This window comes from Dreissena polymorpha, chromosome 2 (assembly GCF_020536995.1).
Source record: "Dreissena polymorpha isolate Duluth1 chromosome 2, UMN_Dpol_1.0, whole genome shotgun sequence".
NCBI lineage: Eukaryota > Metazoa > Mollusca > Bivalvia > Myida > Dreissenidae > Dreissena > Dreissena polymorpha.
In genome coordinates, this window is record NC_068356.1 from 121,586,844 (window position 1) to 121,614,540 (window position 27,697).

General features: G+C 37.8%; 1 protein-coding gene and 1 long non-coding RNA gene across 2 annotated transcripts in view; both read left to right on the forward strand.

Annotated features, from left to right (window-relative positions):
• LOC127868792 (tubulin-specific chaperone D-like) overlaps positions 1-27,697 on the forward strand; it is a 62,286-nt gene that overhangs the window by 34,077 nt on the left and 512 nt on the right. The window contains exons 21-35 of the mRNA XM_052410871.1: positions 480-535; positions 4,068-4,149; positions 5,382-5,436; positions 5,725-5,880; positions 10,273-10,413; positions 11,227-11,310; positions 11,726-11,827; positions 12,541-12,594; positions 14,271-14,409; positions 15,344-15,465; positions 17,659-17,736; positions 21,872-21,961; positions 22,760-22,847; positions 23,528-23,637; positions 27,298-27,385. Of these exons, the coding sequence (XP_052266831.1) occupies positions 480-535; positions 4,068-4,149; positions 5,382-5,436; positions 5,725-5,880; positions 10,273-10,413; positions 11,227-11,310; positions 11,726-11,827; positions 12,541-12,594; positions 14,271-14,409; positions 15,344-15,465; positions 17,659-17,736; positions 21,872-21,961; positions 22,760-22,847; positions 23,528-23,637; positions 27,298-27,385 (1,445 nt within the window). The remainder of the gene's footprint in view (positions 1-479; positions 536-4,067; positions 4,150-5,381; positions 5,437-5,724; positions 5,881-10,272; positions 10,414-11,226; positions 11,311-11,725; positions 11,828-12,540; positions 12,595-14,270; positions 14,410-15,343; positions 15,466-17,658; positions 17,737-21,871; positions 21,962-22,759; positions 22,848-23,527; positions 23,638-27,297; positions 27,386-27,697) is intronic.
• On the forward strand, positions 15,587-16,095 carry LOC127868793 (uncharacterized). The gene is made up of 2 exons (XR_008044244.1): positions 15,587-15,797; positions 15,954-16,095. It is a non-coding gene; the product is annotated as an uncharacterized LOC127868793 (long non-coding RNA).

Genomic DNA, 27,697 nt, shown 5'->3' on the forward strand with positions numbered 1-27,697 from the left:
ACCTGTCATTTCTACTGGGGGGCAATTGTCCAAATGTTCATTTTTTCATTGGGGGGGTTTTGTCCTGGGGGGCTTATGTCTGGATCCCGTTAGACAACAACTATCGGAAATGAACAAACAAAGAATTCATAGTTTGCTTTTTTTATTGCGTTAATTACAGGTTCATACTAGCGAGTATCGGTACATCACATGCTCATCTTTGAACTCGTTGGTCAAAGTTCAACCTTGTAGTAACTTTCTGTCAAATAAATTAAGCATTTAAAATTATTTAAAATGCAGTGCAAACATATATTACTGTAATTTATACTATACGGCATGGTATTTTACAAGCGCGTGCTATAACCGGTTGTCGTTGATACAATTGACGCTATTTTTGGACACTTCAATTTTCGTATCTAAGTTTTCAGACACGAAAAAAATAATATTTTTAAGTGTCCGAAAACATAGAGTAATTACGGTATTGCATGTCTGTATTTCAGACCTGTGGCAGGAGATCCTTGATGACTGTCTGAACCACTCTGAGCCCGAAATACAGGTATGTATGCTTAAGAAATGCTCCTTTTAGTTTTTGCCATATATAATTTTGGCACTAATGGTGTAAAATGTGTTTCTGCTCTGTTTCTTGGTAAGTTTGTCACAGATTTTCCATGTTTCCCTTTGTGTGAACACGGCAAAAGGGTACGCAGGAAATTTTCTGAATAGATTGGATAAATCCCTTTTTATGTCCCCCAGTCTATACTGGGGAACATATTGATTTTGAATGCCGGACAATTGCTCCAACGGTCAATCGCTCCTATGCTAAATTTGACAGGGCGGACATTCGCTCCTACGCTTAATTTAACAGAGCGGACAGTCGCTCCTAGGATGTTTTGACAGGGCGGACAGTTGCTCCTACATTATTTTGCCAACTCGGACAATCGTTCCTACATTATTTTGTCAACCCGGACAGTCGCTCCTGCATTATTTTACTCCACGGCAAAACTTAATATACGCAGATCAAAGGCTAACACCTATTATGGACCGACAATAAAATTTGCCAACTTAACAATAAGCCGATTCAACATGAGCCGATCAATGTGATTTTAAATAATTAGTGTCCTTATTAACGAACTATGTTACAGTTTGTCGATTCTTTAACTATGATTATGAGGACACCTCGGACGATGGTTCCTGCATTATTCCTATCAGGGACATTCGTTCCAACATTACATTTATTGGAATAAGTGCCATTTTGCGAATGGAATAAACATACAAACCGCATATAAGAAATGTTGTTCTTCATTTCATTTGTATATATGATATGACATTTAAAAACATACATACACACAAATGAAAATACGCAAACGAAAGCACATACAAACGAAAAGAAACACACATGTACATTTATACACACAGCTCGATTTATACGAGTCAGTTCAGCAATCATGATTTCAATCCGTAATTTGTTCGCCTCAATCATGTGATGATCTGCTTGGTCTGAATGAGGATTTGCACCATTCACTTGTGTTACCTGAAATAAGAAGTTATATTTAGATAATAGCACAGAAATAGTGTTAATATAACAATACAATTTAATTTAAGACATGTGTTACTAGCAAATTACGCAGCAACAATAAAAAAGTCTTAATAAAACGCAAACATCGTTTTTAAGTACAATCTTTCAATAAATATCATTCAATCAATAATTGCTATATATCAACAATAGTAGTATCAATCGATTATGACCACTTTGACACCTATGATGTGCTAACCGTGCACAAAGATCCACATAAAGATTACAGACTTGCGTCCCATTAAAGTTAATTAAGGTAAGTAAACAATTGGTTAGGTCATTGTAATCACATTTGACCGATTGATATATGACACTGAACGATTTCTTAATCGGCATTTCTATGATTATTAAAATAGTGTGTTAAAGTGATACTGCACATGTTAAATTGTAATATATTGATAAAATGTTATATGTACAGTAGAAACCGTCTAAACCGGATCCTCTCTATACCGGAATCCTCTCTGAACCGGACAAATTGTCCGTTCCCAAATTTTTTCCTATAAAACCATGAGTAAAATATCTCCTCAAGACCGGAATCCCCTCAATTTCGAATACCGGTCATTCTTTGGATCAAAATTAGGTTATTCCATACGTAATTGTACCTCTCTAAACCGCTCAGGGTTGGTTTATCGCACCTCAGACCTAGTGTCAACAAGTTGTGAATAGCGGATTAAAGTTGATAAAGTTGGTCGAAAAATTTGCAAACTTTAAAATATCGCAAAACAATTTAAAGATACTTGTCCTGTGATGTACATATCGATCAATAGAAGTGTTAATACTGATTATAATTACTGATAACAAACAAAGAGTTCTTTAGTGTGTTTTGTTTTTGATGTAGGAAGCCATTCAGGCTATGATAAACAAGGTGGAGAAGACTATTATGCGTGGTAGATGTTTGAAAACACAGGTCGTTCTTGACATGTTTTTCAGTGTAAAAAGGAACTAAATTAAACTAACAAATGCATACATATACCATTGTATGTTTTTCAGGGTGCACTGTTTGATTTATGTTGTGCTTTCGAAACAACAGATTAAGTGACATGTATTGTTATAATGTGATGAAGTATGAATGAATGTTATATGTAAATAAACTATTACAATCTGCTGAAAGTGTTTTCTCCACAAATTAGACTATGTAATTGACCTTCTGAAAGTAAAATATTCAATGACCCCTCTAAACCGGAATCCTCTCTAAACTGGAATTTCCACTCGGTCCCAGGGATGTCCGGTTTAGAGGGGTTCCACTGTATATGTTACAATAACACAAAATAGACAAGAAAAATTATACATTGAAGACAAAATTCATAAAATGCAACATGGTGGCGAATTCGACTGTATACAGACATATCCGATTTCAGAATTAAATATCTGGCTTATTTCGCTTTTTTCGACACACGTTCTTCTGAACTTTTATTTTTACTTATATTGAAATATATGTTTAGTAAGTTTTTTTTACACATGTTATATAAATTCAAAATCGTGAAGTCTCATTTTAATCGTGATTTTTTTGTATTTTTTACACAACGAATGTTTCCTGAGCATGAATGGGCATTATAACATTAAAATTATTTTTATATGTCAACTTACACTGAGGTCTGTTATAATCGAGCCCTTGCAGGAATCAGAACGTCTTTTACTGCATACCCATTGCATTTTAGACTAAGACGTGTTCTTCTTTGAATACGAGTGACCCTCTAAGCATAGCACAGATTGACCGCGTTTGTTCGTTAGAAGTTCCATGTTGGAAGTGAATTTGAAGGTGTGGGACATTACAATATATACATATTGTTTTCACAGTTTGCAAAATTACATTAATTATTTTAAAGAATCGACAAACTGTTACATAGTTTGTTAATAAGTAAATTAATTAATTAAAATCACTCATGTTGAATCGGCTTAACAAGTAGGCAAATTTAATTGCCGGTTAATTATAGGTGTTAACCTTTCTTTTGTTTCACTATGTTTTGCCGTGGAGTCAAAATAATGTAGGAGCGACTGTCCGGGTTGACAAAATAATGTAGGAGCGATTGTCCAGGTTGGCAAAATAATGTAGGAGCAACTGTCCGCCCTGTCAAAATATTGTAGGAGCGACTATCGCCCTGTCAAATTTATCGTAGGAGCGATTGTCCGTAGGAGCGATTATCCGGATACCATTGATTTTGCCCTGTCTTTTTGTTGGTTTGTTTGTTGTTGGTTTGTTTGCGTCAAACTTAAACATTTGCCATAACTTTTGCAATATTGAAGATAGCAACTTGATATATGGCATGCATGTGTATCTCATGGAGCTGCACATTTTGAGTGGTGAAAGGTCAAGGTCATCCTTTAAGATCAAAGGTAAAATATATGGGGGGGGGGACAAAGTGTTTCAAAGACACATCTTGTTTGTTTTTTGCTTGTTATTAATACATATTTTGTATGAATGGAAAATTTCAGCAAAAATGTGTTATTGGTCTACATAATATGAATTTTCTGACACTTGCTTACACACACACACACTCCCACTTTGCACATCCAGCTTGCTGCAGTGTCTGCTATCCCTGCCCTGTGTTCAGAGTACTACCAATCTACCCCGGGTGTGGCAGATCACAGACGACAAGGTGTGTGCTGCATGCTTTCATAATGTTTACTGGTGTTATGTAATCTGTTTAAAATGTAAATGAAACTTTACGCACATGTATTATGCCCAGTTTTCTCAGAACGCGACACATTTATCTCCTGGTCAGGGCTGAGAAAAACATTTTTACTATTCTAGAAGCCATATTTATGACTATCTTGATAAATCATTGTCAGATTGTTGATGTTGACTATATCAAGGCCATGTTTGAAAATGGGTCAGGGTGGTAAAAAAGTGCATCACATGGGTCGCACTCTGAGAAAACTGGGCATAATGCATGTGCGTAAAGTGTCATCCAAGATTAGCCTGTGGGGACACTTTCCGCTTTTATGACATATTTTATTTAAATGAAGTCTCTTCTTAGCAAAATTCCAATTTAGGCGGAAAGTGTTGTCCCTGATTAGCGTGTGCAGACTGCACAGGCTAATCTGGGACAACACTTTACGCACATGCATTAAGCCCAGTTTTCTCAGATCAAGGCTCACATGGTTAAGTCTTCAACAATTGGTATACCTTGAAATCAGGTGAAGGCTTTAGGAACATCATGGTCTTCTTCTTTAGAGATAGAAGCACATATTTGGATATCCATAACCGCAGAATATTTGAATCTGAAACTCTGAATAGAATATGATATTTTTATAAAAATAATTATATTCTGCATTCTAAAAAGTAACATATAAGTTTGTATTCATGTGAAAATCAATGTTATGACAGCAGCTGTCAAGAATTAACATGATGATTATTTTGATGATTGCCATAAAAGAGAGAAATGGGTGGTCAATGTTGAGTCAGTTAGAGTCCTTATGAGTTTTATTCTTCCTCAGCCAATCTCAAAATTGATTTAAGTTGAATTACGCAACGATTAAGCAAAGTGTTAATCCCTTAATTTATTTTAAACATTTCAACGCCACGTCGAAATTATACCAAAACATTTTATCATACACACTTAAATGCAGTCGCTTATTAATTGATATCATAGCTACATGTAGTTTGTTCCACCCATGCAAATCTCTTCTATTGAACTGCATATCATCAATAATCCACATACCTGATTTTGTTATCATTGATTGCAAAAGTTTAGGTATCATGGTTCAGATTTTGTAATTTTCATGCAATACAGAAATAAAATAGTGAAAAACCAATATTCATCAGAGTTCATTCCCATTAACTGTTTGGTATCACAACTAAATGATACAACGGGTCTGTGGCTTTCAGAAGTCCTCATTGAAAAGTATCTGCATCATCTACGAAGCTCTCAAGAAGTTTCCAGGTATTGGTTGTGGATTAAAACCTTTAATTTGTTTTATAAATTTATACATAAATTACAACAAAATATAATAAACTTCTATATTTCAGAAAATTAATGCAAATACTGTAATTGCTTTTTGTATGTTGGTACCTGAATTATTTATTTAAAAAATTAAGCATTTCTTCTCTTAAAAATCAAACTATTCCATTTGATAGTTTTCAACTTTGTACTTTTAAAGATTGCTTTGGGCCTAGAGGAGGAGAAACTATTGTAGAAACATCTCATGTTGCTCCCCTGTTGTTATTGCAGACAGGGTCACAGCCTAGCTCTTGGAGCCCTGCCCCAGTTCATGTTGAGAGGCAAGCTGGGCCCAGTGCTGGCTGGGCTCATACATGCCACGGAGATCACAGACAAGGAGCAGACATGGGCTGAGGCCAGGCGCGATGCATTGAAGGCAATCACATGGTAGGAAGCCTTGGTGCTGAATTGAACCTCTTTCTGGAAAAACTGGGCTTCATGCATGTGCATAAACTGTCACCTCAGATTAGCCTGTGCAGTTCCCGCAGGTTAATCAAGGCACATACTTTCATTTTTATGGGATAAGTATTTTCGAAATGTAAAATCCAGTTTTGGCAGAAAGTGTTGTCCCTGATTAGCCTGTTGAGACAGCACGGGCTAATCAGGGAAGACACTTTACACACATTCATTATCTCAGTTTTCCCAGAACAAGGTTAAATTGATGGCAATCACATTGTATCAGCCCTAGGTCTTGAATGGAAGGCAATCACATGGTAGGCGGCCATGGGTCTTGAATGGAAGGCAATCACATGGTAGTCAGCCCTGGGTCTTGAATGGAAGGCAATCACATGGTAGTCAGCCCTGGGTCTTAAATGGAAGGCAGTCACATGGTAGTCGGCCATGGGTCTTGAATGGCAGGCTATCACATAGAAGGCAGCTCTGGGTCTTGAATTAAATATAATTAAATGGTAGTCAGCCCTGGGTCTTTAATGGAAGGCAATCACATGGTAGTCAGCCCTGGGTCTTGAATGGAAGGCAATCACATGGTAGGCAATCCTTGGTATTGAATTAAAGATAATCACGTGGTAGTCAGCCCTGGGTCTTGAATGGAAGGCAATCACATGGTTGGCAGCCCTGTGTCTTGAATGGAAGGCAATTACATGGAAGGCAGCCCTGGGTCTTTAATTGAATATAATCACATGGTAGTCAGCCCTGGGTCTTGAATGGAAGGCAATCACATGGTAGGCAGCCCTGGGTCTTAAATTGAAGGCAATCACATGGTAGTCAGCCCTGGGTCTAGAATTGAAGGCAATCACATGGTAAGCAGCCCTGGTTCTTGAATTGAAGGCAATCACATGGTAAGCAGCCCTGGTTCTAGAATTGAAAGCAATCACATGGTAGTCAGCCCTGGGTCTATTATTGAAGGCAATCACATTGTAAGCTGACCAGGTATTAGTTTAAACCTATTTATTTTAGCTCAATTGCATAGAAAGCCTGAGGCTTATTTGAAACGCTCTTGAGTCTGTTTCCTGGGACTAGAACCAGTACTTGGTGTCTACAGGGGGGATCTAAAGAACGCTCCCATAATGGGGATTGAACCTGTGGTATATGGATCATACGGACCATGGACCATACGGCCCAGACTATATGGCCCAGATTTGCGGACCATATGGCCCGGATTTGCGAACTATAAGGACCATATGTCTTTACGCCATGTAGATTATTTTAATACACGAAATACTACACTGCTTAGTACGCTGTGATACGATACATCTGTTAAAACTTAGAGACGGGTAATAAAACGTTTGTACGTGTTCATGATTATTTCAATCAAGTTATTCATATTCACATATTTGTGACTCATTTTAATTGTGTCATCAATTGTTCATTTAAAGAGTATGCATTCATGGATAAAATCTATTTTTTTATAAAATTGGACATTAATATTTATTAAAATTAATAGATGCAGCTTGGTGACAACGTTAATAAAAATTTCTTACATCACTTAAATATTTTACAAAAAATACACATGTGTTTCTATCATAAAGAATGAAAACAACACATGATGAATCAATGTATCTTTATAAAACACGTTTTTATACCTATTTAATACATGTTATAAAAGTTTAGCAGTCATCGTTTATCTTAAAATGTCAATACGGGTATGACACTCGCATTATTGACTCGTATGTTTGCATCTCGAATACGCCCTATTTATGACACTTACTGATTGGTGTTATCTATTTCAGTTTTTGAGAATATACCATAATTGATTAACACGTCTGTAATACCAATTAAAGGTGAAGTGCGACAATCATTATTATTGTAGACAACATCGGCATATGTTTGCATCTCGAGAACGCCCATTTATGACACATATTGTTTGATGTTAACACTTTCACTAATTGATAATTGATGTGTCATTAAACGATGAAATAATAGAACTATTGCAGTTTATGGTCACGTCATTCTTATATTTGATTTTCTCACAATCTTAAATGAACATGAATTACTTTTTAAGACATAATCTGTATGGTCTGCCAATGTTCAAATTTTAACAAGTATTTAGTCATCAATGTAATTACATATATTTAATATTTTTATTATACTTTTACTTGTATTCCTCCATATACAAGATACGAAGATCGAAACACAATATAACAATGAATGAACAAGGGTTCAGGTAAATGCAAACATAAATGATATATATGGATGTTAACATCAACATCAGCAAAAAAGAGAGAAATTTATAAACATTATTATTTAGTAAAATCACGATGCTTTGTTATTTTTGGTTACTTAGAATAGTCTCCAAGTTGTCCCATCTCGGAGGCAAAAGCGAAATTCTTGTCAGGCAGACAGGATTATGGTGTTATGATGATCATTATGTAAAGTTAGATATATAGCCAGCCAATCTCTAGCCTAGCACTGAAACACGTAATTGCTAGACAGACGATGCCTGGCTGTAAAAAAGGCCATTTACGTGTACTGTATATAATATATATATCTTAATATGATCGCAAGGAAATCATTTAGTGAGTCCCCTACTGTAAAAACATTTTGCATACAAGTGATGAAAATCTTGTACATGTATGATTGAAGTTGTCATAGTTTATGTCAAGGAACATCCCGAGTATACAATTGCACTGCTCAGAAAGACTAGAGCGACACACCTGGTTGAAAGCACTTAGAAGTGGAACACGAAATGAATATTAATATAATGAACAAGTATTTTGTCATCAATGTCATTACAGATATTTTAATATTTTAATTATTTATTGATAAAATATTGAAAGAAATGGAACAGGAAATGATTATTAATTCAGACATGTTCCGTATGGTCGGCAAATCTGGGCCGTATAGTCCGCTAATCTGGTCCGTATAGTCTGGTCCGTATGGTTCGCAAATGTTCAAATTAAAACAAGTGTATTGTCATTAATGTTAATACAGCAACTTTTTATATTTTATTGAATTGATTGATACAAAATTGAAGAAAGTGGAACACAAAATTATTATTGATATAGACATGGTCCGTGCAGTCCGCAAATCGGGGCCGTATGGTCAACAAATGTTCAAATTTAAACAAGTATGTTGTCATTAATGTTTTATCAGCAACTTTGAAACGGTCCGCAAATCGAGGCCGTATGGTCCGCAAATGTTCAAATTAAAAAAAGTATGTTGTCATTAATATTATTTCAGCATCTTTTAATATTTTATTAAATTTATCGACACAATATTAAAGGATCGGAACATGAAATGAATATTAATTCTGACATGTTCCGTAGGGTCAAAAACTCTGAGCTGTTTGGTTCGCAAATGTTAAAAATTTAAACAAGAATGTAGTCACTAATGCCATTACATGAACTTTAATATTTTATTCAATGTATTAATACAATATTATGAAGTGGAACACGTAATGAATATTAATTCCAACATGTTTTGTATGGTCTGCAAATCTGGGCCGTATGGTCCGCTAATCTGGGCCGTATGGTCCGCTAATCTGGGCCGTATGGTCCGCTAATCTGGGCCGTATGGTCCGCTAATCTGGGCCGTATGGTCCGCTAATCTGGGCCGTATGGTCCGCTAATCTGGGCCATATGGTCCGCTAATCTGGGCCGTATGGTCCGCTAATCTGGGCCGTATGGTCCGCTAATCTGGGCCGTATGGTCCGCTAATCTGGGCCGTATGGTCCGCTTATCTGGGCCGTATGGTCCGCTAATCTGGGCCGTATGGTCCGCTAATCTGGGCCGTATGGTCCGCTTATCTGGGCCGTATGGTCGCTTATCTTGGCCGTATGGTCCGCTAATCTGGGCCGTATGGTCCGCTAATCTGGGCCGTATGGTCCGCTAATCTGGGCCGTATGGTCCGCTTATCTGGGCCGTATGGTCCGCAAATCTGGGCCGTATGGTCCGCTAATCTGGGCCGTATGGTCCGCTAATCTGGGCCGTATGGTCCATGGTCTGTACCGTCCCTAATTCGAACCTGTGACGTCTGATCGCCAGGCGGACACCATATATCCACTACACCACTGTGACCAGTTATTAAATTGAAGGTAATCACATGGTAAGCAACCCTGTACATAGATTGCAATAACATTGTAAGGGGACCTCATCATGGAAAGCAAACTACATGTATATTGATGGAGTGTTAGCTTGTAGTTAAATGAATGTTTATATAAATGTATATTTAAATTCATGTTTTTGAATTTATGTATTGATATTTTCTTTGATAAGGAAATGAATCAATGTAATGCATTTTTACAACCTCTAAGAAAATGTTTAATAATTTGATTATCAATGATTCATTATCAGATTAAATGCCTAATCAAAATTATTTCAGTATATGCAAGACGATTGGTATCAGTGGAGGTAGTGATGTCACACAATCATTCTGTACTGGCAACATGGGAGAGGTGTATGAGGCATTCCTGTGTGCTATGAAGGATTACACCCTGGACAGCAGGGGAGATGTGGGCGCATGGTAACCAGGCTACAGTTTAATATTCTTCATTAAATATTGTGCGAAAAAGGGTATTTTGCAATATGAGTTGTGTTCTGAGAAAACTGGGCAGAATGCATGTGCGTAAAGTGTCGTCCCAGATTAGCCTGTGCAGTTTGCACATGCTAATCAGGGATGACACTTTCCCCTTTTATGACATTTTTTGTTTAAATGAAGTCTCTTCTTAGCACAAAGCCAATTTTGGGGGAAAGTGTTTTCCCTGATTAGCCTGTGCATGCAGACTGCACAGGCTAATCTGGGACGACTATTTACGCACATGCATTATGCCCAGTTTTCTCAGAACGTGACTCATATACAGCCAGTGTAGCTCTAGACCAGCCTGTTCATTCGTGAAGTCAGGTCAGAAGCTACCCTTTCAGCTATTAAGTCACACAAGGTTGTGTGGTCTCATTAGTGGACATTATGTCTCCTTATCAGAGTAAACCGATGAAGTGGTCAGACATTTAGATCTTGTTAAATGATTTTGAGTTAAAAAGTGTGTAATCATTGACACTTAGTGCCACCCAAAGCCATGATAGCTCTCTTGTTTTTGTATATTTTGTTGACAAAATGATATGAACATTACAATTAAATTGATGTTAAACAAATCTAAAAAATAGTTTTTTTGACTTCCTATGGAACAAACAAAAGTTCTATGTAAAGAGACTTGTGTATTTAATGCATGTTTTAACATTTATTAAGCACATTGTATGTTTTAAACTTTTGAATATGTATTCAAACCTTTAAAAAGTGAATTCTAACCAATCTAAGAACTCCTTTCCCAATCACTTGCAGGGTGCGTGAAGCCAGTATGACAGGTCTGCATGACATAACATCCTTGGTCATGAAATCCAGTCCTGAGCTGATACAGCCTGCCGTGTGAGCATATTGAACCATTTATTTGTGTCAATTCATATAAAAAAATTATCATCTGAAGTTAACAGATAATGAATGTGTCTTTAATATGTTTTATATCTTTTTTACAAGAAATGAAGTATTAATCACATCATTGTTGCAAAATTAATGTGATAAGAGTCTTGTTTTGTTTCTTACTATCAAAATTTAAAGAAGCGCCTTGTATTGTTACATTTCTTTTTTTATTTCAGGTCTTTCTTTGGTCTTTTCGTAGTGTTCACATAAAATGCAGTGTCTAGTACAGCAGAGTATTGAAAAATGAATATCATTATATGTCTTTTGTATATTTTGGGTATTATTGGGCCATGTCTAATATATCAGTGCTGTTAAGCTAATAAATAATAGTAATAATGAAATTATAAGGTTTGGTGTGTTACAGGTGTTCACATGTAATGCAGTGTCTAGTACAGCAGTGCTGTGAGAAAATAGACCGGACCAGGGCCCATGCTGGAAACATCTTCTCCTCAATTTTGTACCATGAGTGAGTGAGACATACAAGACACATTTGTGTTTTGGCTTATTGCACAGTTGTATATTGGTAATCAGTTTAATGTAATCATTATTTGCTTTTCAGCATTTCGTGAGCAATTGATTTATTAAGTATTAATATGAAACTCAGGAAAAAATTGATTTTACAATTAAAATAACATTTTATAAATAAAACTGCTGTAGGCCCCTCATTTTTCCTTTATTCTATGTAAAAATGGTAGATTATATATCCAATTATATATATTGTAGTTTCATTCAAATAAAAACAGTTCTGATGCTGTATGATGAAAGGATTTTAATTTGGTCAGCTTGTTTTGTGCCTGTTGATTAGTAGTTTTTTTTCCGAATTCTAATCTATTTTGTCTGTTAATTCTGGGCCAAATCTAACACAACCAAAATTACCATTCTATACATTTGGCAATTGCTTATGATGTTACAGTGTTTATAAATAATAGTGGTTGAATTAATAAATATAAATCATTCTGTCATAAGTTTTATTAGATACCTAGTAATGTGATCACACTTATGAGACATAGTATACAGCCATGTTAAACAAGGTTCAATACACGTACTTAATGTAGATGATATTATATTTATATGGAGAATTCATTTATATGAATAATCTTGGCAGTCTGACAATGACTATTTCACTTCACTGTGAAAGTACTTATGATCCCCATCATGTCACATGTTTTCCATTTCCAGTCCTGCTGTTCCTCATATTCCCCATAGAGAGGACTTATTGAAGGTGTTCTCAAAGTAAGTACAATTTTATCATGTATAACAAAGACAAAGTTTTATCAATCTAAGAATTCATATGGAAAGTAATGTACTCTTTGTTATTGGATCCACAAATTTTCCATTTACATGTTTACGCAAATACTTTGTAATACAGGTCTATTGATATTTCACATATGATTAAAGTACATATACTATCATATTTTGCCGTAAAAATTTCCCACCTTAGCAAGACACGAGGCATGTTCAATGCCTTCATGAAGCTATAAATGCTCTGTTTTTGAATAATTTACTCCCCCCCCCCCCCCCCCCCCCTGCCTCCTGATACAATATTGCTTTTTTGCTCTGCTCAGTCAGTCGGTACCCACCCCCCATCCCGATACAATATTGCTTTGCACTGCTCAGTCAGTCGGTACCCACCCCCCATCCTGATACAATATTTCTTTGTTTGCACTGCTGTCAGTTGGTACCCACCCTCCATCCTGATACAATATTGCTTTGTACTGCTCAGTCAGTTGATACCCACCCACCCTCCTGATACAACATTGCTTTGCACTGCTCAGTCAGTCGGTACCCTCCCCCTTCCTGACACAATATTGCTTTGCACTGTTCAGTCAGTTGGTTGGTCTGTCTGCCCATATATCAAAATATTGTTTTGTTTGGTTTCCACAATATATGCACTGAATGCTTTAACCAATGATCAATGAAGTTCCTCAGGAGAAAAGGAAGATTTCCCTAAACTTTGAGTTCTTAGGTCAAGCTTACAGTTTTTACTTGTGAGCAATCAAACTGTTTATGCTGGATAATTTGATTGAGAGGGAGATGCTTATCAATAAAGGGGTCAATGATCAAGGTCACTGGCAATCTTGTTACACAAAAACTAAATTTTACATAAACCATTTTGTTGCCACAAGATATTTAAAGAATACTGTATGGAAGTGAGCTTGTATCTGGCAAGTGGAGGAAAAAGTCATATCAATTTTGTATTCCACCTGTGGGAGGTCAAGGTCAAAGGAGCATGTGCAATAAAAACTAAGTGAGGTCAAGGTCAAAGGAGCATGTGCAATAAAAACTAAGTCCATATACTTAATGTATATAAAGCTTTTACCAAGAACAATATAGATTAGTATGCTGGCTAGTCTTGATGGAAGACCCCTATCAATTTTGAGATCAAATGGTCAAAGAAAGGTCATGGTCATAGGGGCATGCCATTCTACAAATATTTTAACATTTTCATATAACAGTATTTAAAACTTTTTGTTCAAGTCCAGGAATTTTATCACTTGCCTTATTATTTATTTTTAAAATAAAATTTCAACAGAAGCCAATTCGATGGACTGTTAATGTCTGGAATGTTAATCCTATGGGGGTGAATGATTTATAGCAAATATACATTGGCCATGCTCTGTGAAAAGGGGGTTTAATGCATGTGCTTAAAGTGTTGTCCCAGATTGGCCTGTCCTGTCCACAGAGGTCAGGCTAATCAGGGACGACACATTCCGCCTAAACTGGATTTTTGCTAAGAAGAGAATTTCTTTTTACAGAAAATATCATAAAAGCGGAAAGTGTTGTCCCTGATTAGCCTGTGCATACTGCACAGGCTTATCTGGGACGACACTTTGCACACATGCATTAAACCCCCTTTTTCACAGAGCTTGGCCCATATGATATTTCACAAAATTCTGTGTACATCACAGGGAGGAGGTTAGCAGTATTAACTGGGCAGCCCCTGGGGACACTTTCCCTCTGTTTACCCAGCTCCTTCAGTACCCCACCTACACGTACAGTGTACTGCTGGGTCTCACCGTCAGTGTGGGAGGTATCACTGGTTTCCTGGTAAGTATGTGTGGTATGCTAGGCTTTGTTTGAGATCAAAACGGAAACACACAATTGCAATCACTAAAATTGAGAAATTTTCGTTGGTTCAATTTGTCACATGTTACCAATTCTAAAATTCTTCAAAGCATTTATAGTAATAACAATTATTATCAAAGTGATAAAACCAAAAGTAAATTAAATCATAGTTTAAATGGATAGTTATTATATTTTTTATCAATGTTTATCAATGGCATGCATGGCACATTCTAGCGCAATCCATGGTCCTCATGGTATAAGTGAACTTCCTTTAATACATTTGATAAATTAAGTTGCCACAAAAGTCTGATAAACTATTTGCAATAAAAAAATCATTCAATGAAATAATGTTAAAATGATTTTTTATGCCCCTGGATGGAATGATCGGGGGTATATTAGTTTTGGCCTGTCTGTCTGTCTGTCTGTTATTCTGTCCCAACACTTTAACCTTGCATATAACTTTTGCAATATTGAAGATAGCAACTTGATATTTGGCATGCATGTGTATCTCTTGAAGCTGCACATTTAAGTGGTGAAAGGTCAAGGTCATCCTTCAAGGTCAAAAGTCAAAAAATACAATCCAAGGGAAGTAATAAGCTTTAAAAGGGAGATAATTTCTTAACCTGCCAAATGATGCATTGAAATTTTATTTAAAAGCGGCGCAATAGGGGGCATTGTGTTTCTGACAAAGGCATCTCTTGTTTGAACTTAAGGCCACATGTACTTGACCTTAAATAATGTATTATAGAGTTAGGAAAAAGATTTATGAGTAAGAAGGAAACAGACAAAATAAGGCTTGGTTTTAAATTAGTTAATAGTAATAAAAAATAGAGATAAAGAGTCCATTTATGTTATTGTATGATAAAAATTAATTTAACATAAAACCTAGAATCTGATCAATTGCATCTGACCCCAGGTGAAGCATTCCAGTTCAGCACTGTACAATTACCTGAGGAACCTTGCCAGGGATATCCCAGAGCTCACTAGGCTTACATCCACCCTTACAAAGGTGTTCAGGGACTACCAGAAAGTTGACAGGTACTCAACAGCATTATATCTGTCCCCATCAATATTTATACAATGCTAGGCTTTGTTAAATAACCTGACTGGATATTAATACAAGAGGGATGACAAGTTTTTATTTAAACAGCATTACGTGTCATTTTTTATACGCCCGTATAAAATACGGGACGTATTATGTGAAACCCCTTGGCGGCGGGCGGGCGGCGGGCGGCGGGCGGAAGGCATCACTTTGTCCGGACTCTAATTCAAATTGTATTCATCCGATCTTCACCAAACTTGGTCAGCAGTTGCATCTAGTTGATATCTAGGCCAAGTTCGAATATGGGTCATGCCGGGTCAAAAACTAGGTCATAGGGTCAATAAGTGCATTTTCAAAGGGGCCACTTTGTCCGGACTCTATTTCAAATTGTATTCATCCGATCTTCACCAAACTTGGTCAGCAGTTGCATCTAGTTGATATATAGGCCAAGTTCGAATATGGGTCATGCCGGGTCAAAAACTAGGTCATAGGGTCAATTAGTGCATTTTCAACGGCGCCACTTTGTCCGGACTCTAATTCAAATAGTTTTCATCCGATCTTCACCAAACTTGCTCAGAAGTTGAGTCTAGACAATATCTAGGCCAAGTTGGAATATGGGTCATGCCGGGTCAAAAACTAGGTCATGGGGTCACTTAGTGCATTTCAAGGATTTCATGGTGTCCGCTCTCTAAATGAAGTAGTTTTCACCCGATCTTCACCAAATTTGGTCAAAAGTTGTGTCTATATGATATGTAGGTCAGGTTTAAATATGGGTCATGCCGGGTCAAAAACTAGGTCACGAGGTTACTTAGTGCATTTCAAGCATTTAGCATGGTGTCCGCTCTCTAATTGAAGTAGTTTTCATCTGATCTTCACCTAATTTGGTTACAAGTTGTGTCTAGATGATATGTAGGTCAAGTTCGAATATGGGTCATGCCCGGTCAAAAACGAGGTCACATGGTGCATTTAAAGCATTTAGCATGGTGTCCGCTCTCTAATTGAAGTAGTTTTCATCTGATCTTCACCAAATTTAGTCAGATGTTACATCTAAATGATATCTAGGTCAAGTTCAAATATGGGTCATGCCAAGTCAATAACTAGGTCTTGAGGTCACTTAGTGCATTTCAAGCATTGAGCATGGTGTCCAAAACCTTCTAACGGGCGTATCTTGTGACAGTTTGGCACTCTTGTTTTAAATTAATTTACCTCACATTTTAAATGCATTATTTAATATGGGTTTTCGTGGTTTAATAAAAAACAACTAATTCGTTGACACGTTATTTCGTGGATTTAAAAAAAAAAAAAAAAAAAACCAACTATTTCGTTGATACGTAATTTCGTGGATTTCAAATTTTCGAGGAAGACTGACCGTCAAAATAATTAAACTTTTATTCAAACAACCAGAGTGACAACGAAGCATAATTTGTGTTGACAGCAAGACTGGAGGTTAATGTGCACTGAAGCATGAAAGTGTCGATAAGAGCGATAAAACGGCGCACTTGTGGGTCCCCGCTCACTAATTGCCATCAATGTTGTTTTGACAATATTTTCAACTCTCAGCGCAATCGGTTCCCTAGTTAGTAGTAATAATTGAGTAATAAGGTCCCCAAAATACACGTGTGAAAACCGTTATGTCTCTTTTAACTTTAATTGGCACTAATTGACATATGTGATAAATCTGCAAACTGTTAATTTGATATTTAATATTTTATATAAACACACTACTTGATATTCATACTAAGTATTCATTAACATCGTAGTTCTTATCATACAAAGTAATCATAAACATCTTAGTTCAAACATGTATAATTTACGTCAAATGGGTGGAAAATAAAAACAACATTTTCAATTCGAAGATATTTTAATAAGTCAAGATATATTTTAATTGACCTATTGAAGTGATGTAGCTATAAAAAAAACAATATCTCGGATATCCAACAACAACAAAAAATGTCGGAAATGAAATTCGGAAATGCCCGATTTCGGATTAAAAATGTATAAATAATCGTTGGTACTTGAATTCGTGGTTCACCGGACCAACGAAATCCACGAAAATTCGTACCACAGGAAATTAAATGTTTTTACAGTATACATATACATAAAATAGTTATGGTGCAATCTTTCGGAAATAAATTAGGGCAACAAAATTTTCTTCTGTGATAGTGAATGTCTGTGATTCTCATTTCCAGGGTTTCCCTGCCCATGTTGAAGATGCTGGATCAGCTGTTGTCCAAGGGCTGCTTTGATCCTCTGATCACATTAGAAAGGTAGGGGTTGATGTGTTGTCCAAGGGCTGCTTTGACCCTCTGATCACATTAGAATGGTAGGGGTTGATGTGTTGTCCAAGGGCTGCTTTGACCCTCTGATCACATTAGAAAGGTAGTGGTTGATGTGTTGTCCAAGGGCTGCTTTGACCCTCTGATCACATTAGAAAGGTAGTGGTTGATGTGTTGTCCAAGGGCTGCTTTGACCCTCTGATCACATTAGAATGGTAGGGTTGTTGTGTTGTCCAAGGGCTTCTTTGACCCTCTGATCACATTAGAAAGGTAGGGGTTGATGTGTTGTCAAAGGGCTTCTTTGACCCTCTGATCACATTTGAATGGTAGGGGTTGATTTGTTGTCCAAGGGCTGCTTTGACCCTCTGATCACATTAGAAAGGTAGGGGTTGGTGTGTTGTCCAAGGGCTGCTTTGACCCTCTGATCACATTAGAAAGGTAGGGGTTGATGTGTTGTCCAAGGGCTGCTTTGACCCTCTGATCACATTAGAATGGTAGGGGTTGATGTGTTGTCCAAGGGCTGCTTTGACCCTCTGATAACATTAGAATGGTAGGGGTTGATGTGTTGTCCAAGGGCTGCTTTGACCCTCTGATCACATTAGAATGGTAGGGGTTGATGTGTTGTCCAAGGGCTGCTTTGACCCTCTGATCACATTAGAAAGGTAGGGATTAATGTGTTGTCCAAGGGCTGCTTTGACCCTCTGATCACATTAGAAAGGTAGGGGTTGGTGTGTTGTCCAAGGGCTGCTTTGACCCTCTGATCACATTAGAATGGTAGGGGTTGATGTGTTGTCCAAGGGCTGCTTTGACCCTCTGATCACATTAGAATGGTAAGGTTGTTGTGTTGTCCAAGGGTTGCTTTGACCCTCTGATCACATTAGAAAGGTAGGGGTTGATGTGTTGTCCAAGGGCTGCTTTGACCCTCTGATCACATTACAATAGTAGGGGTTGATGTGTTGTCCAAGGGCTGCTTTGACCCTCTGATCACATTAGAAGGGTAGGGGTTGATGTGTTGTCCAAGGGCTGCTTTGACCCTCTGATCACATTAGAATGGTAGGGTTGATGTGTTGTCCAAGGGCTGCTTTGACCCTCTGATCACATTAGAATGGTAGGGGTTGATGTGTTGTCCAAGGGCTGCTTTGACCCTCTGATCACATTAGAATGGTAGGGGTTGGTGTGTTGTCCAAGGGCTGCTTTGACCCTCTGATCACATTAGAATGGTAGGGGTTGATGTATTGTCCAAGGGCTGCTTTGACCCTCTGATCACATTAGAAAGGTAGGGTTGTTGTGTTGTCCAAGGGCTGCTTTGACCCTCTGATCACATTAGAAAGGTAGAGGTTGATGTGTTGTCCAAGGGCTGCTTTGACCCTCTGATCACATTAGAAAGGTAGTGTTGATGTATTGTCCAAGGGCTGCTTTGACCCTCTGATCACATTAGAAAGGTAGGGTTGTTGTGTTGTCCAAGGGCTGCTTTGACCCTCTGATCACATTAGAAAGGTAGGGTTGTTGTATTGTCCAAGGGCTGCTTTGACCCTCTGATCACATTAGAAAGGTAGGGGTTGGTGTGTTGTCAAAGGGCTGCTTTGACCCTCTGATCACATTAGAAAGGTAGGGGTTGATGTGTTGTCCAAGGGCTGCTTTGACCCTCTGATCACATTAGAAAGGTAGGGGTTGATGTGTTGTTCAAGGGCTGCTTTGACCCTCTGATCACATTAGAATGGTAGGGGTTGATGTGTTGTCCAAGGGCTGCTTTGACCCTCTGATCACGTTAGAATGGTAGGGGTTGATGTGTTGTCCAAGGGCTGCTTTGACCCTCTGATCACATTAGAATGGTAGGGTTGTTGTGTTGTCCAAGGGCTGCTTTGACCCTCTGATCACATTAGAATGGTAGGGGTTGATGTGTTGTCAAAGGGCTGCTTTGACCCTCTGATCACATTAGAATTGTAGGGGTTGGTGTGTTGTCCAAGGGCTGCTTTGACCCTCTGATCACATTAGAATGGTAGGGGTTGATGTATTGTCCAAGGGCTGCTTTGACCCTCTGATCACATTAGAAAGGTAGGGTTGTTGTGTTGTCCAAGGGCTGCTTTGACCCTCTGATCACATTAGAAAGGTAGAGGTTGATGTGTTGTCCAAGGGCTGCTTTGACCCTCTGATCACATTAGAAAGGTAGGGTTGATGTATTGTCCAAGGGCTGCTTTGACCCTCTGATCACATTAGAAAGGTAGGGTTGTTGTGTTGTCCAAGGGCTGCTTTGACCCTCTGATCACGTTAGAATGGTAGGGGTTGATGTGTTGTCCAAGGGCTGCTTTGACCCTCTGATCACATTAGAATGGTAGGGTTGTTGTGTTGTCCAAGGGCTGCTTTGACCCTCTGATCACATTAGAATGGTAGGGGTTGATGTGTTGTCAAAGGGCTGCTTTGACCCTCTGATCACATTAGAATTGTAGGGGTTGGTGTGTTGTCCAAGGGCTGCTTTGACCCTCTGATCACATTAGAATGGTAGGGGTTGATGTATTGTCCAAGGGCTGCTTTGACCCTCTGATCACATTAGAAAGGTAGGGTTGTTGTGTTGTCCAAGGGCTGCTTTGACCCTCTGATCACATTAGAAAGGTAGAGGTTGATGTGTTGTCCAAGGGCTGCTTTGACCCTCTGATCACATTAGAAAGGTAGGGTTGTTGTGTTGTCCAAGGGCTGCTTTGAACCTCTGATCACATTAGAAAGGTAGTGTTGATGTATTGTCCAAGGGCTGCTTTGACCCTCTGATCACATTAGAATGGTAGGGTTGTTGTGTTGTCCAAGGGCTGCTTTGACCCTCTGATCACATTAGAAAGGTAGGGTTGTTGTGTTGTCCAAGGGCTGCTTTGACCCTCTGATCACATTAGAAAGGTAGAGGTTGATGTGTTGTCCAAGGGCTGCTTTGACCCTCTGATCACATTAGAAAGGTAGGGTTGATGTATTGTCCAAGGGCTGCTTTGACCCTCTGATCACATTAGAAAGGTAGGGTTGTTGTGTTGTCCAAGGGCTGCTTTGACCCTCTGATCACGTTAGAATGGTAGGGGTTGATGTGTTGTCCAAGGGCTGCTTTGACCCTCTGATCACATTAGAATGGTAGGGTTGTTGTGTTGTCCAAGGGCTGCTTTGACCCTCTGATCACATTAGAATGGTAGGGGTTGATGTGTTGTCAAAGGGCTGCTTTGACCCTCTGATCACATTAGAATTGTAGGGGTTGGTGTGTTGTCCAAGGGCTGCTTTGACCCTCTGATCACATTAGAATGGTAGGGGTTGATGTATTGTCCAAGGGCTGCTTTGACCCTCTGATCACATTAGAAAGGTAGGGTTGTTGTGTTGTCCAAGGGCTGCTTTGACCCTCTGATCACATTAGAAAGGTAGAGGTTGATGTGTTGTCCAAGGGCTGCTTTGACCCTCTGATCACATTAGAAAGGTAGGGTTGTTGTGTTGTCCAAGGGCTGCTTTGAACCTCTGATCACATTAGAAAGGTAGTGTTGATGTATTGTCCAAGGGCTGCTTTGACCCTCTGATCACATTAGAATGGTAGGGGTTGTTGTGTTGTCCAAGGGCTGCTTTGACCCTCTGATCACATTAGAAAGGTAGGGTTGTTGTGTTGTCCAAGGGCTGCTTTGACCCTCTGAACACATTAGAAAGGTAGGGTTGATGTATTGTCCAAGGGCTGCTTTGACCCTCTGATCACATTAGAATGGTAGGGTTGATGTATTGTCCAAGGGCTGCTTTGACCCTCTGATCACATTAGAACATTAGAAAGGTAGGGGTTGATGTGTTGTCCAAGGGCTGCTTTGACCCTCTGATCACATTAGAATGGTAGGGGTTGATGTGGTCAGTCATGTCATGCATCAGATACTAAATAGTGTATACATGAATTTAATGCCTGCAGTTTGTTACACAATTTCAACACTTTCTTTATGAAATACAGAACTGTACCTCGATCATAATGTTTAGACTGTTCTCATCTCAAAATATGTACATTCTGTGCTTTTCTTATTTTAGTTTACATTTTAAAGATCACAATTTAACATTTTATTTTCAAAACCAAAGAAAGAAGTTAACTTTATTTAAAATCTTGTTAACAAATGATAATGTTTGAATTCAGTCATCCATTCACCCTGGAGTTGTTTCAACTTGTTAAAACAGAGGTCACACATTGTGGAGATCCACAGAAGCTGCTAGCCAGTGCCGATGTGTATGTATACTTGTGACAATTGGCTTTCTACATATATGCACAACTTTGTGTGAGATTGAAGAAATTCATGCATATGCTTGATGATTTAAAGACTAACTTGACTTAGGTTAGTTTTTTTTATGCCCACCTTTTTAAAAGGCGGAATGTTGCAGTCACACTGTCCGTCTGTGCCAGAACTTTTCAAAATATTGATAGATTCTTAAATAACTTTTCATTAATGTTAACCATCATGAGATGATGCCAAGCATAATATGCCTAGCTGAAAGTTCAAAAACACATGTAGATGTCAAAGGTCAAGAAAGAAAACAAAAGTGGAATTCAGTGGCATCTGTGTTCTATGCCCTTTGTTATTAAGATTTAAAAATGAAAGGTTTTCAAGTAAACAAGTCTTTTAATGATAGTTTAACAATAAGTTCACTCAATCACAATCTATTGAACAGTTTCAACATATTTAAGCTGAGAATGTCATAGTAGGAGTCTTTCAGTGAGACTTCCAATGGTGGAACCAATACTTATTGTTATTCAAGAAGGATCACTTGATAACTCTTCATGTGTGGCTCAAACCCATGATATTCAAATGTTCAGACAGGCCCCATGTCCATGGCATCCATTAGAATTGTACAGCAAATGTTAGCGCTCTTGAACAGATGGGTCTGTTAGAACTGATAAAACTGCTTTGGCTAGTTATGTTTGAAAACAAAAAACACAAAACACAAATGATATAATTGTGATATTTTCTCATAAATTACTACTTCAATTTTTTCTCACAGGTCACGTGTTGCTTGTGCTCTGTTGCAGGTATTGCGGTCTGCTACAGTTCCCAGGAAGTGTTAGAGCTAAGTGTCTCTCCAATCTCTGCATATTCCTATGCCATAGATTCCCCAGGGTAGGTGAACTTTTTGCCAGAATTCTATTTTATTAGCTGTGCTCTTGGAAAACCTGGCTTAAGGAGTTTGCATCAAGTATCACCACAGATTAGCTGTGCAATAATCACAGGCTTATCTAGGGAGAAACTTTCTTTCTAGACTGAAATTAAGTAAAGAAAAGACTTCAATTATAGTTCTATAAAAAGGGAGTGTTGTCCTTGATTAACCTGTGTGAACTGCACAGGCTTATCTGGGATGATATTTAATACGCATTTCTTAAGCCATGTTTCTCCATAGCTAGCTCATATGTATTAGTGTTGCGTTTGTCTTTGTCTCCCAAATATATTGCCAACGCATATACAGCTAGAAACCATTCTTTCAAACTGTTCAAATAATAATTTTAAGTGTCTTTCAGTAAATCCTGTTGATAGTTTTCCATTCCAAATATATCCTTTATTCTAAATTTCATTCCTTCGTCAGTCTTTTTACAAGTAGTAGTGTATTGCTTTCTGAGGGCTCTGGTACTTTTTCAATCACTGAGACAGCATCTCTTTTCAGCTTAATATGCATATTGTTAGATTATTATAGTCTGACACATTGATGATATAATAAATTGAATGAGTCAGAGAAAAACTACCAGGCCAATTGCATTTCACATTAGAGTGAGTATGCAACCTTTATATATCTAATTTTGCTGCAGATAAGGAAGACCACAGCTAACAAGCTGTATGAGGTACTGGTGACGTATGATGACATTGCCCCGGCAGAGAATGTAGACGAGTTGGTGGCCCTGCTCAGTGAGACTGTTTGGTATGGGCATTAACACTTTCAGTGCTAGAACCAAATTTTGAAGGCCTTTTCAAACAGTTTGGATCCAGATGAGATGCCACAGAACGTGGCGTCTCATCAGGATCCAAACTGTTTGCTATTATGATAGTATTCTTTGAAATTAAATGAAGAAAATGCTAATTTTAGAAATTCAGCAGACGACATTTAAGCAGACGACAAATTTCCCAGCATGCAAAGGGTTAATGGCAATAGTTCAGTGTGCACTGATTTCTTTTGGTTTAAATTGATATTTTAGATTAATATTTAAGCCCAGGTCAACATATACTTTAAATAAGAAATAATTGTTGAAATAATGCCCCTGGTGTCAAAACTGGCTATGCCTCGTGTTCAATTTTTTTTGTCACATTTGCTTCCTAAAACTTCGTGTGACATTGGGTTATTCGGCACTGCTGTGACATGCACTAGTTTAATATTGGTAATTGGTACATTTTACATGTACTAGCTGGCTGGCTTTGTGCTAGAAATCTTACATTTAAGGGAAAATCATGAAAGGCAATTTATATTACAATGGTAGGCGTCATCCTGTCCTTGAGTGCATGCATGCCTTGGTCCGTCACATACTCATGTGCCAAACTCTATCTGCATTTTGCATGCAATATTTGGCAAACTCTTACATAATTGTTTTCTTTAAGTGGCATTTAAATTGCATTTTTTATTAACAAGTTATTTTCATTTGTTCAAAGTACAACTCAATCAACATTTTTGCATGTGATTTTTCGCTTAGTTTAACTAAGTTATCTCCAAGTGCATATTGTCAATTTTTGGGAATTGAATACTTTTTAAAGATTTATTGCCCTTTTATTTTATTTACATAGCATTTAAAAGCTGTGTGCAATTGCAGTTCTTTATTTACCGTATCCTTTCAAAGAAAATGCACAGATGGTTCGGGATTCACTGTCTGTAAAAGCTTCTTGTCAAAATGTTTGCATACAATTAGTCTTCATCGTTTGATGTGCAGTGTGTGTTGTTTACTTTGAGCTTGTCACCACTATAGAGGCAAGATTTTAATACTGTAGGGTGGCATATAGCATTCACACTGTCCGTAAGTCTGTCTGTCTGTCCGGCATTGCGTTTTCTGGAGGTTTTTTACGCAACCCTTTCAGATTTTGATAGATCTAATTTTTGGTACATGCGTCTACTTACATACAGATGAAACTTAAAATTCGTTTCGGTCCATTGATTTTTGGCTAAGTTATGGGTTTTGGAAATTTTCTTGATAATAACTGTTATCTGGAGGTTTTTTACGCAACGCTTCCAGATATTGACCTGATATTTGGTAAGTGAGTCTACCTACATGACCTAAAGATGAAGTGTGAAATTCGTTCCAGTCCATTCGTTTTTGGCGAAGTTATACGGATTGGACTTTTAAATTTTCTCTAGAATAACTGTTTTCCGGAGGTTTTTTACGCTTGGCTGTCAGATATTGAGCTGATATTTGGTATGTAAGTCTACCTATATGACTTACAGATGAAGTTTCGTTCTGGTATGTTGATTTTGGGCTAAGTTATGGGCCTTGTTTTCTCTTAAATAGCTGTTGTGGGTCTTCAAAGCGCAGTAAGGGGTACATGTATTGTGTTTCACAAACTCATCACTTGTTTGGTCTGATCATGATAATACTTGGTCAGAATGCTTATTTAACATAATTACAATACCTAGGAAGAGGTGGAATCTGGGTCAAATGCATCCAAAAACTAGGCCACCTGGTCAAATCATATTAAAGCATACTTACCACTGTAGAGGCCACCTTTATGACTCAATTTTAAAGACCCGGTAAGATTGTTTTTTAGCTCACCTGAGCACAACGTGCTCATGATGAGCTTTTGTGATCGCCTTTTGTCCGTCGTGCGTTGTCCGTAATGCGGTGTCAATTTTTGCCTTGTTAACTTTCTAGAGGCCACATTTATTGTCCAATCTTCATGAAATTTGGTCAGAAAATTAGTCTTAATGATATCTTGGATGAGTTCGAAAATGGTTACTTTGCTTGACAAATATGGCTGCCAAGGGGCGGGGCATTTTTCCTTATATGGCCATAGTAAAATCTTGTTAACACTCTAGAGGCCACATTTATTGTCTGATCTTCATGAAACTTGGTCAGAAGATTCATCCCAATAATATCTTGGACGAGTTCGAAAATGATGCCGGTTGGTTGAAAAACATGGCCGCCAGGGGGCAGGGCATTTTTCCTTATATGGCTATAGTAAAATCTTGTTAACACTCTAGAGGCCACTTTTATTTTCCGATCTTCATGAAACTTGGTCAGAAGATTTGTCCCAATGATATCTTGGATGACTTTGAAAATGGTAGCCTTTGCTTGAAAAACATGGCTGCCAAGGGGCGGGGCATTTTTCCTAATATGGCTATAGTAAAATCTTGTTAACACTCTAGAGGCCACATCTATAGTCAGATCTTCATGAAACTCGGTCAGAAGATTCATCCCAATAATATCTTGGACAAGTTAAAAAATGATGCCGGTTGGTTGAAAAACATGGCCACCAGGGGGTGGGGCATTTTTCCTTATATGACTTTAGTAAAACCTTGTAAACACTCTAGAGGTCACATTTATTTTCCGATCATCATGAAACTTGGTCAGAAGATTTGTCCCAATGATATCTTGGATGAGTTCGAAAATGGTTTTGGTTGCTTTAAAAACATGGCCACCAGGGGCGGGGCATTTTTCCTTATATGGCAATACATGTATATGGCTATTGTAAAACCTTGTTAACACTATAGAGGCCACATTTATTGTCCAATATTCATGAGACTTGGTCAGAAGATTGGTCTCCATAATATCTTGTATGAGTTCGAAAATAATTATGTTTGCATGAAAAACATGGCTTCCAAGGGGCGGGGAATTTTTCCTTATATGGCTATAGTAAAATCTTGTTAACACTCTAGAGGCCACATTTACTGTCCTATCTTCATGAAACTTGGTCAGAAGATTCATCCCAATAATATCTTGGACTAGTTCAAAAATGATGCTGGTTGGTTGAAAAACATGGCTGCCAGGGGGCGGGGCATTTTTCGTTATATGGCTATAGTAAAACCTTGTTAACACTCAAGAGGCCACATTTATTTTCCGATCTTCATGAAACTTGGTCAGAAGATTTGTCCCAATAATATCTTGTTATCTCAGGTGAGAGACTTTGGGCCTTTCAGGCCCTATTGTCTTTACAATATGGCTGAGTTTGTATCTTGGCAACAAGGGTCCAAATACCAGGTCTCCAGGTCAAATCTTATAAAACCTTGATACATCTCTTGAAGTCACATTTAAGACTCAACCTTAATGAAACTTAGTCAGAATGTTAATATTGATAAAAATATATTCTAAGTTAGAATAAGGGTCACATGTATCCAAAGATAAGTTCACAAGATCCAATCTCTGACTCAATCTATGACTAAGACTCAGACTTGTATGCAATCTGATATAATTTGGTCAGAATGTTCATCTTGACAATATCAAGGCCATATTTTTATGAAGACCACATGGACTAAAAGAATCATCAGGACAAGTCTTTTACAATTGGCGTACATTGAACTCAAGCAAGCACTTGATGACCTTCATCTTGTTACTTTTGATACATTGTATGTTTCTTTTCATGTATTGTTTTACTATTTTTTCAGGGATGAGGAATCATTGGAAACCATTCGACCAATCAGAAACAGCATCTGTACTCTTCTTAATGTCCCAGTGCCAGTCCCCTTGAAAAAGGTACCATGAGCTTGAAAAGATCATCAACTGGTATCTTTGTATGGCATTTTGTTGCTTAATTATGACAAAGCTATTTCAACTGTATTTCAGCATCCTCTTAAATGGAAGAAATTGTAATTGTATCAAAAATGTACAAATCAATTAGAATAAAAGCATTAAATAAAGCATTGGAAGAGAAAGTTGTCTGAAAATGAGTTGCTTGAAAGACTGGGAATGATTTTGATGAGCTTTTGATGAGATTATCTTAAAACTATTTTTGCCAAAATTATTACAGAAAAACAAAATGCTTCATTTACTTTTGATGGTTTAAAA